This window comes from Symsagittifera roscoffensis, chromosome 1 (genome assembly GCF_963678635.1).
Source record: "Symsagittifera roscoffensis chromosome 1, txSymRosc1.1, whole genome shotgun sequence".
Classification (NCBI taxonomy): Eukaryota; Metazoa; Xenacoelomorpha; order Acoela; family Convolutidae; genus Symsagittifera; species Symsagittifera roscoffensis.
In genome coordinates, this window is record NC_087062.1 from 10199081 (window position 1) to 10215565 (window position 16485).

Below are 16485 nucleotides of genomic sequence, written 5' to 3' on the forward strand. Positions count from 1 at the left end.
CCTTCTCCACAAACGGTACCACTCTCATCTGTTTCCAAATCACCCAACTCAACTGATAATCAATCAGGTATTCATATTGTGTCGGATGATTCGATAAAAACTGCATTGAATTTAAAAATACTTCAAAAAGAACGCACACATTTTTATATCGCACTACTAATTTTTCTGCACCACCAATCTTCCCTATCATCTTAGACACCTGTTATAACCCTTTCCTGAAATTCTAGTTTTTCCCACAATCACACTACCCCACTTTAATCACTACTCGCCAACCGCCGTTAAGTCCCATTGCTCCCAGTCCCATTACTGAAGGTCAACTTGAGCACGATTTAGTTTTTCGTATTCAATAACAACAACCAGTTCACAATACTAACCAACCAATACCAATAATTCAGTTAATTCTATCGATACCACTATTAGCTACTATTACCGATACCATTATTACCACTGTTACCGAAATCACTACTAGGAATCGCAGGATACTCTTCGCAAGACCGGCAAGTGTAGCCAAAATACTCTTCGCTCAGCCCAAATACTTTTCGAAATTGTTTCATTTCTACAATTAAAATCTCATTGAACGCAGAAATCAATGAATAAAACAAACAGAAGGTACAAAACGAAATACAATTGACAAACTACAAAACACAACACAAACCATTAGCACTATTACGAATACAAATTTTACGAAAACCAAATCACTTCCAATTGTTTACTTTTACAAATTAGAGGACAAATCAATCCCTAAATAAATTTCCTAACCATAAAGAAGATAAAAATGGAGACAATTAACTCATAACATAAATCAACAACAAATTGCAAATGATAGATACGAATAGATAATTAGTTACTTAAATCTAAATTAATTAAATCTAAGATTAGATAATTAGGTGAATCATAACATTAGTTTTTTGTTCTCAAAACTATTACGGTTTCAGCCAACAGCGAGCCGACAAATTGGATACCTCAATCGATCTTTTTCTGACCCTATTGTGTTTCACTGCTCATCCTCTTTCGCTTCTATCAAGGACCTTCTACCTTCTCCACAAACGGTACCACTCTCATCTGTTTCCAAATCACCCAACTCAACTGATAATCAATCAGGTATTCATATTGTGTCGGATGATTCGATAAAAACTGCATTGAATTTAAAAATACTTCAAAAAAGAACGCACACATTTTTATATCGCACTACTAATTTTTCTGCACCACCAATCTTCCCTATCATCTTAGACACCTGTTATTACCCTTTCCTGAAATTCTAGTTTTTCCCACAATCACACTACCCCACTTTAATCACTACTCGCCAACCGCCGTTAAGTCCCATTGCTCCCAGTCCCATTACTGAAGGTCAACTTGAGCACGATTTAGTTTTTCGTATTCAATAACAACAACCAGTTCACAATACTAACCAACCAATACCAATAATTCAGTTAATTCTACCGATACCACTATTAGCACCGATAATCCACACAGAGCAGAACGCATTATCTTAAAACCTTACCTCAAAACCTAACCTTAACTTAGCTAAGCTTAGCTAAAATTTAACCTTAAAACAACTAATTTTTCTTTGAAATAATACGATTTCTGAACATTTTTTCCTAATTTTGATAGTACCTCTAACCTTAACAGTTTTTGCATGTTTAAAACAAGTATTAGTTGGGTTTTCATTAACCATCATACATCATCATGCTACTATTCCTTTTGAAGTACAATACCAAGAACAATTGTATTCATAGAAATAAAAGTCAACAATATCAAAATTCAAAATTGCTAATCGTATTTCTAACCCAAACCCCCATCTTTCAATTCAAAACAAAGACGAATTCCGAATCCCCAAACAACTGATAATCTGAGCACACTTCTAATAAATCTAAAGACAACAACCCGGATTTCATATGTAGAAAGCCCTTACACCCATGAAGAACAGCAAATTCCAATTTTCGAAATGATAAATCCTGCACGTCAAAGTGAAACATAAAGCAAACAATAATACAAATCGATATAATAGCTACCCTCAATTTCACAAGATTTAGAACGAGTGAGACATCAAAGTCGAAACTAATCGTCAGAATTAACGAATAAGAAACATATCATTCATCAAAGACGTAATAGGATTTTCAAAACACAGACAACCCGTTTCAATATAAGTTCACATTCAGAACCATCAACTTCTCCAGCACCATAGTAGAAAACTTTTTCAGAATTTCCAAACCATCAAATTTTAAACTCCCAAATACACATAACTCTCCAGCAGATATTAACTCTAACCCAACCTCAGCACAATTGAGATATAATCGATTCCATCCCCAACACCGTCACAACGTGTTGCAAACTGCGCACGCTATCAAGTTTCTCGCGGTGAACCAAATCCAAGTAATGACCCAACTGAAACTTTAGACACTACAGACGCGGTGAACCAAATTTCCTATTTTTTGGCGATGAATCAAATCCAAGTAATGATCTACCTCAAAATTTAGACACTACCAACGCGATATTCACCAAAATTTTCAAGACCGTAACCCACAACGTGTGTCACAAGAAAATTACTGTTAAAATTTGAGATAACGATCAAATTAAAAAATCTGATAAGTTATCAATCAACCCTATATCGAGAGATATAACCGTAAAATTTTGGCCCTTCCATTATTTTTGACCGATTTAAAACATAAGTAAATCATTTTCTCTTGACAATCAATCGCCACTAACAGGACCACAAGACTTTTATTAACGCACTACGATTATGAAAACACCCAACATATTTATGGTATAAATCAAGTCACTCGGAGCAAATCAAAGCCACAAGCAAACAGAACAACCAAGGTAAATTCAAACAAACATTCAAAAACCAGATCTACAACACTTCTAGGCAGAGAAGAGAAATCACAGAAATTTTTTCAGAAAAGAAAGTACATTGTTCTCAAGTATCAAACTGAAATAGAAAACGGACTCGACTCAGAGCCATACAACCAAAACCTTGTTGAACGTCAATTACAATTCAACCCAGACAATTGTTAGCACGAAGTACAACACCCAAGTTTAGTAAAAAAAAACACAAAAACAAAATATGAGACCTTGTAAGTTTTTCAGATTCCAAATTATAAACAACAATTAGAAATTAGCCAATGTTGATATAGTTAGACAATTGAAGTTTAATCTATGATCTTTGTGATAAAATCTGGATAACTTACATTGTTATTAATAATCTTTCAAATTCATGGGTGTTATACATGCTCTATATGTGATCGAAGACAAAAGAACTTACAAAAGAACACCTACTTTTATGAAAATGAAGTTCTGTTTGTAGATACCCTTTCACAACTTACATAATATCAGGATACCGCTATCTCATGTGGATCAAAATATAACCACATCAAGTACAATTTAATCTCTAAGAAGATTAGTATTGTTTTTTTACACCAAACACTAGCTTAATATCATCACCAAAGAATTTTTCATCATAAAGCATTCGCGCATTAGTGAGAAAACCGAATATTGAGTTACAATCAAAAAGTATATTATCAAAATTGGTCGTCCAACATAAAAAATGCGCATAATTTTCAAGCAATTTTTACAAAATGGATACAATCCAACGACAATCAAAAAATCACGATTTGAAAAAGCTCGATGACAGAGCAGGATTCTGAGAAATCTTTACACAAGATCATTACAGTGGATATTTTAGAGACATCAAAACTTTCTATATTTTCTAATGGGAAAAAAATCCTCAAGACACCAATCGATGTCTTCTGTTTTTACGCTTAAAAGAAGAAAATTTTCACCTTCTAGGATGGCTTTTTAATTTTCTAGAAAAAAGTTGACCATCCAATACGCAAGGTTAGGGACTTTGTTCTCACCTTTTAACGGAGTATTTAACCCATCTGCAACCAACACACAAACTAATTGACCAGCAAGTGCAGGAATCGCAGGATACTCTTCGCAAGACCAGCAAGTGTAGCCCAAAAACTCTTCGCTCAGCCCAATCACTTTTCGGAATTATTTCATTTCTACAATTAAAATCTCATTAGACGCAGAAATCAATGAATAAAACAAAAAGTAGGTAAAAAAAGAAATAGAATTGACAAAACATAACACACACCAATAGCACTATTACGAATACAAAATTTACGAAATCCAAATCACTTACAATTGTTTACATTTACAAATTACAGGAAAAGTCATTCCCTAAATAAGTTTCCTAAACATAAAGAAGATAAAATAGGAGACAGTTCACTCATAACATATATCAACAACAAATTGCAAATGATAGATACGAGCAGATAATTGAAAAAATCATAACATTAGTTTTCGTTCTCAAAACTATAACGGTTTCATCCAACAGCGAGCCGACAAATTGGATCCCTCAATCGATCTTTTTCTGACCCTATTGTGTTTCACTGCTCATCCTCTTTCGCTTCTATCAAGGACCTTCCACCTTCTCCACAACCGGTACCACTCTCATCTGTTTCCAAATCATCCAACTCAACTCATAATCAATCAGGTATTCATATTGTGTCGGATGATTCGATAAAAACTGCATTGAATTTAGTAATACTTAAAAAAAGAACGCACACAATTTTATATCGCACTACTAATTTTTCTGCACCACCAATCTTCCCTATCATCTTAGACACCTGTTATTACCCTTTGCTGAAATTCTAGTTTTTCCCACAATCACACTACCCCACTTTAATCACTACTCGCCAACCGCCGTTAGGTCCCATTGCTCCCAGTCTCATTACTGAAGGTCAACTTCAGCACGATTTAGTTTTTCGTATTCAATAACAACAACCAGTTCACAATACTAACTAACCAATACCAATAATTCAGTTAATTCTATCGATACCACTATTAGCTACTATTACCGATACCATTATTACCACTGTTACCGATATCACTATTAGGAATCGCAGGATACTCTACGCAAGACCGGCAAGTGTAGCCAAAATACTCTTCGCTCAGCCCAAATACTTTTCGGAATTGTTTCATTTCTACAATTAAAATCTCATTAGACGCAGAAATCAATGAATAAAACAAACAGAAGGTACAAAACGAAATACAATTGACAAACTACAAAACACAACACAAACCATTAGCACTATTACGAATACAAATTTTACGAAAACCAAATCACTTACAATTGTTTACTTTTACAAATTAGAGGACAAGTCATTCCCTAAATAAATTTCCTAACCATAAAGAAGATAAAAATGGAGACAATTAACTCATAACATAAATCAACAACAAATTACAAATGATAAATACGAATAGATAATTAGTTACTTAAATCTAAATTACTTAACTCTAAGATTAGATAATTAGATTAATCATAACATTAGTTTTTTGTTCTCAAAACTATTACGGTTTCAGCCAACAGCGAGCCGACAAATTGGATACCTCAATCGATCTTTTTCTGACCCTATTGTGTTTCACTGCTCATCCTCTTTCGCTTCTATCAAGGACCTTCTACCTTCTCCACAACCGGTACCACTCTCATCTGTTTCCAAATCATCCAACTCAACTCATAATCAATCAGGTAATCATATTGTGTCGGATGATTCGATAAAAACTGCATTGAATTTAAAAATACTTCAAAAAAGAACGCACACAATTGTATATCGCACTACTAATTTTTCTGCACCACCAATCACCCCTATCATCTTATACACCTGTTATTACCCTTTCCTGAAGTTCTAGTTTGTCCCACAATTACACTACCCCACTTTAATCACTACTCACCGACGCCTTTAAGTCCCATTACTCCCAGTTCCATAACTGAAGATCAACTTGAGCACGATTTAATTTTTCGTATTCAGTAACAACAACCAGTTCGCAATACTAACTAACCAATAACAATTAATCAGTTAATTATACCGATACCACTATTAGCACCGATACTCCACACAGAGCAGAACGCATTATGAAAAAAAGGAAACCAATTAAACGTCCCCGGATAGTTACCAAACTGCACATCTTCAACCATCACGACTTCAAAGATGCGATAATCCACAACACAATAACTTGCGTGAATTTTTATTTTACTCCATTCCATGCTTCACGCAATATAGCTCGAATAAAAAGGAAACACAACGACAGTGCGACCCTAATGTTAAAGAAAAACTCTAATCTACACACACTCCCATAGTTTTGCTATTTTAGTTCCACAAGACCCCAAAAAATTCCTACAAAAAACCCGCCAACGAAAATTTACACGCCACTATTTTTCATCAACTCACTTGCACAATTCATTTCGACGATTTCATTAATGTCATTGTATCACAAACACTCAATTTGGCCTTGCACGAAAATATAATCAATTTCCCATCATTTAGTATAATCACTATGTTCACAGGTACGTGGAAGACAATTGAATAACAACTATAGCACGTCCCTGACAACTTACTAAAAACCTAGAGGCTTGCAAGTCCTATTTTAGCTGCTTTGATAACTTTTAAATAACCTTTATATTTTTAACACTGAGAGAACGAGATGTTAATTAAGCACATGAACTAAAATGAGAACAAAACTAACACACTTCCACACTTACTATCGTTTTAGTCAAATGTTTTGTTCTTGATTTGTTGCTAGGGAACCGGAAAACGATTACTTGCGAGGGCAAACTCAACTTTACCACGAAATAAACTGTCACTCTTAAAATGAACTAATTCGCTGGTTGAGCATATGTGCGTTTTGTATTATTTACGACTCTCTCCTCACCATGAGAAGGATGAGCAACCAGGTCCAAAATTTGTTCACCTGTTGACCTTGACACCATTTTCGCGGTTCTGTGTTGCAGCTGAAGGGACCATCAAATTAATGATGCAACTGTGTTTTTTGCAGTATGTTTGAAAAATCCAGAAAAATTTTTACTTGCCATCAGTGCAAATATCGAAATCTTTCAGATGATTAAAAAATTGGTCTTGAAAAATACCCCAAGAATATACAATCAGATAATTTTTTCGAAAGTAAATACATCGATTCAAATCAAAAGAAAATTGTTTTCAGTGGTATCTTTCTTTTCTAAATTGCGTTCGATTTTTATGTCACGAATAATGAATTCTGTTGCACATTGCATGAAAAATAGAAAATAAAAAATTGAATAAAATTTTGGTTGCTGAAAATTTAAAAAAGTTTTAAGACTAGGTTTTATCTGGTGTGTTTATGTTTCTTTTTTACTAACATTTTAGTCGTTGCTTTTGTTCCCTGCAGCTACTCTCTTTCAAAAAATCGTTTTTTATCCTTTATTGACAATTTTGATGAGTTTGTTTTAATGCACAACATGATATTTAATCGTAGTGGCACAGTTCTCATTTCAAAGACCAGGACAAGACGTAAAAAACATTAATTTTCAAACAAAATTATCTCAAATTGGGTTCGCTTTAAGAGAAAATTGATATCAAAGTTAAATATTAGAAATTTAGCACAACTAAAACGGTATACTTTGTTTTGCAAAACAAAGTTTTACCAAAACGTTTTATCCTAAAAACTGATCATTTATTTTTTAGTCAATCAAAAATAAAGCTAAAACTGCTGCGTCCATTGCTGACGAAATTGTTTCAATTTGACCTCTTGGGTAGCCCAACAAAGTCTCAGAAAGGTAAAACGCCCAAAAAATGTTCAGTTAAATTATTTTCGTTTGGTAGCCAAACAGTTTTTTAAAAACGTGTTGTAAAACATTTTTTGCAAAGCTTTGGCGAGTTTACCCTTCTTGAACTTTTTGAGTTACACAAAAGGCTCTTTTTGATACAACTTTGTCAGCAATTGATCCGGCAGATTTAACATAATTTTTGACTCACTAAAAAAGCGTACAATTATCCGTTCTTAGGGTAAAGTAGAATCTTGGGATTAATTTATCGATATCATAAAAATTCTGCTAAAAGTGTACGCAATTTTTGTGTTCATCGTTTTTACGCTAAATTAACCCAATTTGAGAGAAAAAAAATCAAATTTCATAAAACATGTCATGCCGAATGTAAATCGGCGCTTAATGTCAATGCAAAATTTTCTTTCAATTGATCGACAGCTGAAAGTTTTTTAGACCGGTAATTAAGGTTTATAACGCTCCAATTCGGTTTCATCTCCGATTTTTTGAAACCAACATTTCTATTTTAAGTATGGACCAACGTCAGGATCGAGAGCAGAGAACTAGGCTTGAAGAGGAAGTGGATACTTTGAACAAACTCTTGCGAGAAAACTTTGATAACGACAAGGAGGTTGCACGCAGGGTGGATATTTTGCAAAGGGAACTGCGGGTTAATGGAATTAATGATTACAAACTGGCGAAGGAAGTAGAAGAAATTCAAAACACGCTCGAACTGAGGAGACCAAAAACAAAGATCGATAGGACAACTGATGTTCGCCAAGAAAGTAGCTCAGGTAATTTCAATTCGACTCAAAAAAAATTCAAGCTATTTTTTGCCTTCTTAATATTGCTTCTTTTAACGAGAAAAGTAAATATAGAATATTCTTTTTCTGAATACGCACTGATTCTAACTGCATGATTATGAGTTAATGAACCTGCATGACTGTTAGTTTAAGTCAGTAAATTTCATTATTTTAGTATTATAATGATAGTAATGGATTTTTCAATCAATTACATTTTGAATTATTTGAGTATCTTGCACTTTTTTTTGTACTTGCATAGGTATTATATTCTTAATAACTATCACTGTAAGAGATTTAGAACTAACCAATCATGATCCATAAGTAAAATAGTAAAAGTGGCTAGGAAAATGACCACTTTTAACCCCCTTTTTTCGGTGTGCCGTTGCACTGACCATTTTTAACCCCCAAAGGGGTTAAAGCTCCTACTTTTTCGGGCACACATGTTTTGGTTGGTGCATGCTTTCCCTTGACTTTGACAGTTCAAATTTCACTGCGCGCGTTATATTGTGGATAATTTTGAAACCTTTATCAACACGTGTGATATTGGTAAGTTTATATTGTTGTTGTTTTGAATACCCCCCAACGGTTGGAGTGGATTATTTTACTTTTCGGTCAGAAGAACAATTTTGAAAAGCTTCATTTCCAGAATGAAGAGTACTATAAAGCAAATCAATGACATTTGTAATCAGAACGTAGTGAGAATCGTTCAATAAAAAGCACGTCGATTTAAGCACCGCCGTTCAGGTGGTTTTACTTCTTCCGGCTCGTTTTCTTCTCGAGCCTCAATATCCAAATAGGGGCAATTGTTCGCTGCTATTTCTGACTCACTTTGCCCCCCTAATTGGTCGAAATCTACCGAATCATGTTCTAACTCTTGATCAGTGCATGTGGGTTGATTGAGCCTTTTATCTGGCGGTGTAAAAAGATAACCCTGCGGTTCTAAAGATTCAGCCAAATCCTCCCTTCTGTTATCGGTGGGATTGACGACTACGTCTACGTCGTATTCGCCCCAGCCATGGTGCGCCCAATTTCTCTTATGAACATATCCTCACGCAAACGTTTATGTCCGAAAGGACTATTAGTTACTCTGTCTGCATGTATATAGCGCTTATTGCCAAATGCGCTCAGGGAAAATTTGTTCGTTATTATGGTTTGTAAATTGTGATAACAGGAAAATATCCTCAAATTGTTTGAACGGACCACTGAACAGTAAGTCAAAGTTTGTTTGTATTGATTATGGGTTAGCTCCCTTTTCGTATATTTTGAGACGCTTTGACGCGTTTTTTTGTAGATTTCTAAACAAAAAGACAAACGATTTACTTCAAATTTTCAACAATTTTTTTTCCGTTTTCCTCATAAATACCTCCCCCTCACTACATAATCTCCTGAAAGGTTATTGTTGCCCTTTTCTAAAATGGTAATTGGAAACTAAGAAAAAAGAGAAACTTCTTGAAAGAAATAATGCTGTACAGTTTGGGCTTTATCCGACGTACTCCTGCATGATCTCCGCAGCAAACTCAACTTTAAATTTGACGTTAACCCGCAAACTCTCGTTGGTGTAGAGGGTTTGCGTAGCTAGTAGATTTTTAAAATCAAAATGATTTTGCAGTTCATGGTTTTTCTCGATTTCTTTGTAGCGATCTTTGCTGCGGATTTTATCCAGGAGCGAATCAGTGTCCGAATATAAAAAATTTGCGTCAGAATTGTCCTTAACTATGTTGTAATGGAACTGGATCATGTAAAAATTTGCCAAATCTAGTATCATTGCACCGACAATTGTGGGCTCATCCCATTTAATGTTCACAGGTTTTGAGGTTACAGATACCAACTGTTCGCCAATTATTTTTAGACTGCTAAATCTTTTTTCCTGGATAAATTTTGCAATTCTTCGGCTTTGCGACAATATCTACAACTAGTCGATTCCATTTTGATTCGCAGAATTTTCCAAATGTACTATTTTTAATTAGCTTGGAGAAATCTTGTTCGAACTTGGTAGTACCTGTTTTTCAGAGCTCAGTGTTTAACTGAACATATGATGCAGAAATTTTTCTTGTCTAAACTGCAGAAATCGATTTAATTTTTCAATTTTCAAACCAAGTTTGAGATAGAGCTGACGTTGCCAAACAGTTTTTTAAAAACGTGTTGTAAAACATGTTTTGCAAAACTTTGGCAAGTATACCCTTCTTGAACTTTTTGAGTTACACAAAAGGCTCTTTTTGATACAACTTTGTCAGCAATTGAACCGGCAGATTTAACATAATTTTTGATTCACTGAAAAAACGTAAAATTATCCGTTCTTAGGTTAAAATAGAATCTTGGGATTAAATTATCGATATCACAAAAATTCTGCTGAAAGTGTACGCAATTTTTGTGTTCATCGTTTTTACGCTAAGATCAACCCATTTTGAGAAAAAAAATCAAATTTCATGTAACATGTCATGCATAAATTTAAATCGGCGCTTAATGTCAATGCAAAATTTTGTTGCAATTGATCGATAGCTGAAAGTTTTCTAGACCGGGAATTAAGGTTTATAACGCTCCAACTCGGTTTCTTCTCCGACTTTTTGAAACCAACATTTCTATTTTAAGTGTGGACCAACGTCGGGACCAAGAGCAGAGAACTAGGCTTGAAGAGGAAGTGGATACTTTGAACAAACTCTTGCGAGAAAACTTTGATAACGACAAGGAGGTTGCACGCAGGGTGGATATTTTGCAAAAGGAACTGCGGGATAATGAGATTAATGATTACAAACTGGCGAAGAAAGTAGAAGAAATTCAAAACACGCTCAAACTGAGGAGACCAAATACAAAGATCGATAGCACAACTGATGTTCGCCAAGAAACTAACTCAGATAGTTTCAATTCGACTCAGAAAATTTTCCAGCTATTTTGTGCCCTCTTAACATTTTTTCTTTTAACAAAAAGAATTAATATAGAAAATTTTTTTTCTAAATACGCACTGATTCTAACTGCATGATTGCGAGTTAATGAACCTGCATGACTATTAGTTTAAGTCAGTAAGTTTCATTATTTTAGTATTATACTGATAGTAATGGATTTTTCAATCAATTACATTTTGAATTATTTGAGTATCTTGCACTTTTTTTGTGCTTGCATAGTTATTATATTCTTAATAACTATCACTGTAAGAGAGTTAGAACTAACCAATCATGATCCATAAGTAAAATAGTAAAAATGGCTAGGAAAATGAGTTTATTTTGTTGTTGTTTTGAATACCCCCAACGGTTGGAGTGGATTATTTTACTTTTCGGTCAGAAGAACAATTTTGAAAAGCTTCATTTCCAGAATGAAGAGTACTATAAAGCAAATCAATGACATTTGTAATCAGAACGTAGTCAGAATTGTTCAATAAAAAACTACGTCGATTTAAGCACCGCCGTTCAAGTGGTTTTACTTCTTCCGGCTCGTTTTCTTCTCAAGCCTCAATATCCAAATAGGGGCAGTTGTTCGCTGCTATTTCTGACTCACTTTGCCCCCTTAATTGGTCGAAATTTACCGAATCAGTGTCCGAATATAAAAAAATTTGCGTCGAAATTTTTTTTAACTATGTTGTAATGGAACTGGAACATGTAAAATTTTGCCAAATCTAGTATCATTGCACCGACAATTGTGGGCTCATCTCATTTAATGTTCACAGGTTTTGAGGTTACAGATACCAACTGTTCGTCAATAATTTTTACACTGTTAAATCTTTTTTTCCTGGATAAATTTTGCAGTTCTTCGGCTTTGGGAACAATATATACAACTAGTTGATTCCATTTTGATTCGCAGAATTTTCCAAATGCACTATTTTTAATTAGCTTGAAGAAATCTTGTTCGAACTTGGTAGTACCTGTTTTTCAGAGCTCAGTGTTTAACTGAACATATGATGCAATAATTTTTCTTGTCTAAACTTCAGAAATCGATTTAATTTTTCAATTTTCACCCAAGTTTGACATAGAGCTGAAATGTTAGGAAGTGTACAGTATAGTTTTTCTTTGGGAAGAAGTTTTGTATGAGCTTTGGCGTGGTGCACACTTCATCCGAAAGGTTCATTTTTTTCAACATGTCTTATTGAAGCTCAATGAGCCACATTTTGGACACAACTTCTTTTGTTGAGGCGAATGGGTAATCCGAATGTGGATCGTGCAGATGATCGGGGTATAAAAGATCAACATCCAAAATCTATCCGATTTCGGATTCTCTGCTCGTTTTGAGAATTTCGGTTATAGTTACTTGGTCATTAAACCCAAATGAGTTTAGTGGAAGAAGAAACTTCTCCATAATCCCACCATATAAATTGTTCGCGTCTATCATGAAGAGGAAAGTGCTAGGCTGTTTAGGGTCGCAGTTTTTTTGTTGGCAGAAACAAGTCTTTTTTCAAAAACACTGGCAATGCCTCTCCTGATCAGGTTTTCTGCCATATCCAAGTGCTCCCTATCAGTGAGCAAATGGAGGTCAGCCTTGTATGTTCACAAAAATGCATCCCCTGAGAGTTTGCTAGCCGTGAAATATTGAGCACAATCTAGCATATATGTTTCAAAACCCACTCGTCTAAACTCTTCAAAAACGCATGCAAGAATCAAGGTATCAGTCGTTAGATACAAGTCATTGTATTCGCTCAAAGTCTGACAACCGAAACGAGTATACACTAACCATGCATTCCTTTTCACTGACACTAACAGCACCTCCTTGCAACGTGTTGGTCCACTTGTCCCGTGCAGGTAGATCATCTTCTGTGTATCTTGCATGGCTGTCAAAACACGAGTAGGGGAAGTAACCTTTTTGTCGAATCAATGTTTTATCTTCTTCCGGTCGGGTAGCAAAATGGTTATGAACTTATCCTCGGGTAGATTCTGAGCCAGCTCTTCTAGTGAGCTGTTCATAAATTTACAACTGTCCACAAAACGGATTTCTTCGTAGACATTGCGGAAATTTCCTTTTTCGTTAGTGTACGATCTAATCCACACTTTCATTGTAAGTGAAATAATTTTTTCGTCATTGAGTGGAATGACCGAAAAGGTGTTTCTGCTATTAGTATCTTGCAGACTCTTCAGTACATGGCACAAATCATAATTCTGCAAATGGTGAGCAAAACAGGGGTGAATTGTATGGTACGTCTCAGGAAGTTGCATCTGTTGTGAGCCCATCCGAGGAATGAGCCATAGAAACGATTATGGTCCCATACTTTCGCGTTAGTTTCGGAAAATTCCTCTTCGCAAATCCAACATTAGTCACTGTCTTCAATTACGGCTGTGCTCGTGCAGGTAGGATTATTTCTCATTGTCTCCACCTTTACCAACACAGACTCCAAATCGAAGTAAACCGGAAATGGGCTATAATTTCGGGCATCGACGTTTTTCGAAATGTACACAGCTTTTCTTAACATTTGGCATAGTAACGATTGCTGGTTCGTTTCCCATGCAGAATTACTGGTGGCGCTCAAGTCGTTCCACAGATGAACACCGGTGGAAGCAGTTTCGGCACAGTACGTTTCTCGCGTTCCTCGATCTGAGTTTCCTTTTTTGCATTTTGCTCACTAACTTGTTCAGGTCTTTTATCACGAAGTAGTGGTGCATGCCCATATCGTTCAGAAGCAGCAAATCCACAACAAAGTTGGACTGATATTTTAAAACTCTCATGGGTAGAAGATTCTTTTCATTGTACCTAAAGAAAAATTTTGCATGATTTTTTATACTAATTTTCTTATGTGATCATAATAGCTCTTCAACGAGTTTGCAGCCAACCATTTGTTCTGATGTGCTTAGATACATGTTCGCACCAATTGAAAAAAACGGTAATGAATAAAACTGCAACTAACTTGAAGAATTTCACTTGCACTGCATTGAGAATTTCGAAGCGTCCAATAGCAGTTAGTCCCATTGGGTAGACAAAATAAAATCACCAGTTAGCTCGTGCGCTCTTGAGTTTCTGCGATAATAATAGAAGCTTGCTTGATTTCTCCGCCTCTTTACTCTGCATCGTACAAAAAGTAAGCGGGATATTGTTCTGTCGATGATACTCAGCAACGAAGCAGTATTCAGAGCATCTATCTTCTTCATAATTGCGAATGTTTAACAAGAAGCGTTTGTGTTTCAGAAGATCGACTGGTAGTGGCATGTACGATGAACCCCTGATCGGTACAGACTTCACCAATTTTAGGACAGTCTTATCAATCCTAAAAAAATTTTGGAACAGTCTTATCCAATATTTGGTCTATGCAATCATAAAATTGGTCCTGGGTCCATCCTTGAACATCTACAGCAAGCATTTTGCAATTGGCGAAGAAGGTTATTACTTCCTCTGTGCCATCTGCTTTTTCTTTTTCAGGAGTTACTTCTGCCAACAATTGAGCTTCCTGAGGCCCATAAATAGTATTTTGATGTATCAATTTTTCGATTTCGTCTCTCTTAGTCATGAACAGCGCTGGAAAGTCCACTTCGTTTTCCATGGGCACTATATCGTATGCCCGGACTGCCCCATCGAAAGCTGTCTCAACAGGTTGTATAGAAGTGAGGATTTCTCAACTCACAACCCATGCTTACCGACCCGTGTTCGTTCGCAGCATACGCGCGATCATTTTTGAACACAATCATGTCGTGGAGACAAATTCTTCTTTCTTAGGATTCATCGACTGTTTTGTGGCGCTTCATCACATGTTCCCAAATGACACGAAATGATTTATTCTCAATTCAACAGTGACCACACAATTAGTCGGTTTTGACAGGATCAATCTTGTTAACAGCCATTAGTTGTTTTTTGAGGCTTCGCCGGTCGCTCAGTTTCTTTTGGCAGAGATTATAGGTTACGACTTTTGTAGACATTGCGAGGCTGTTTGTTGAGAATATTGAAATGTCGGAAAACTAGGTTCAAATAAAGCAGATACTCTTTTAGAAGTCAAAAGAGTTTAAGTGATTTCCCGTTTGTTTTACGACTGCTATTAAAACTGCTTAGATATTCACTTTTTTCTATCTTTTGCTTAACTGCCAAACAAGGAGTGGCTTCCTAAGGTAGAGCTTAGAATAATAAATTCGAGAAGGTGCACCCAAATTGCACGCAGTTACATGAAACAAACAACTTCAGCTCAAATGATAAACCGATAAATAGTCTCATAAATCAACCAATTTTTCTAAATTAATCAAGAATTTCCAAAACAAGTTTTCTAGCTTCAAACAATTCATCGGCAGACACTTCAAAAGACCTCACCCGAGTAGACCTAAGCCCAGTGAAGTGAAATGTTAGTTTTGCACAGAATGTGGTTAATCATCAATTCAGCTGTAAACATAGCTCAAACTAGAAATGGAAGGGAGTGTGACTCCAAGGTGATCAATGAAAAGTGTTAATAAAAATGATAAGTGGTTTTTGACAACTAATTAGAAGGAAAAAAAAATCAAAATTGAAAATGAAATTTTTGATTAAATTGAAAATTTTTGTGTGTTTTGTTGTAATTGATAAAATTAATAGTTTTGATTAATCGCTCAAGCTAATTACAAAAGTTGTTGTTTTTGTTTTCCAGCTAATTTTATTAAAAATTAAATATTGGGAATTTTCTATGTCCAAAACCCAGAAACCAAACATGTCAGTTTTTTATTTTATATTTGCCTAAATTGAATTGATTCAGCGTATATGTGTACTAATTCAGGTATCTGTTGGGTCCTTTACAGTGTTTCAGCTTTTGTTTTTAGTTTTTTTACCTCTGCAGGGTGTTGGAGAAAGTGGATTTGCAGTCCTTTCAAAAACCACAAAACATCTTTTGAAACATGGCCGCCTAGACTCTAAAAGGGCGGCTACGCCTTGTTTTTGACCCTACTGAGTCTAAAAAAGTCGTTTCATCCATTTCTGAGCACGTCTCCATAGTGAACGACACTTAGCCAACGATGTTTTTCAACGAATTTCGATTATCTCAAAAATTACATTTCAAAAAGTTTCGTATCAAGGCACTGCGGGCTGCGGGTTTCATCAGCCGTATTACCATTATAGCAACAGTATGAGACAAAGTTGCAGTTCAAGAAGTCTCTTTTTGACAGTTTTTGCCGAAAAAAAAAACAAAATTTTGGATACTTTTTTTTTCTGGTTTCGGTTTTGAACCGAAATAACATGTTA

General features: G+C 35.4%; 1 protein-coding gene across 1 annotated transcript in view; it reads left to right on the forward strand.

Moving 5' to 3' along the window:
* The window catches only part of LOC134845114 (uncharacterized), a 160037-nt gene that overhangs the window by 42717 nt on the left and 100835 nt on the right, over positions 1-16485 (forward strand). The window contains exon 4 of the mRNA XM_063862013.1: positions 8111-8373. Coding sequence (XP_063718083.1) covers positions 8111-8373 — 263 coding nt within the window. The remainder of the gene's footprint in view (positions 1-8110; positions 8374-16485) is intronic.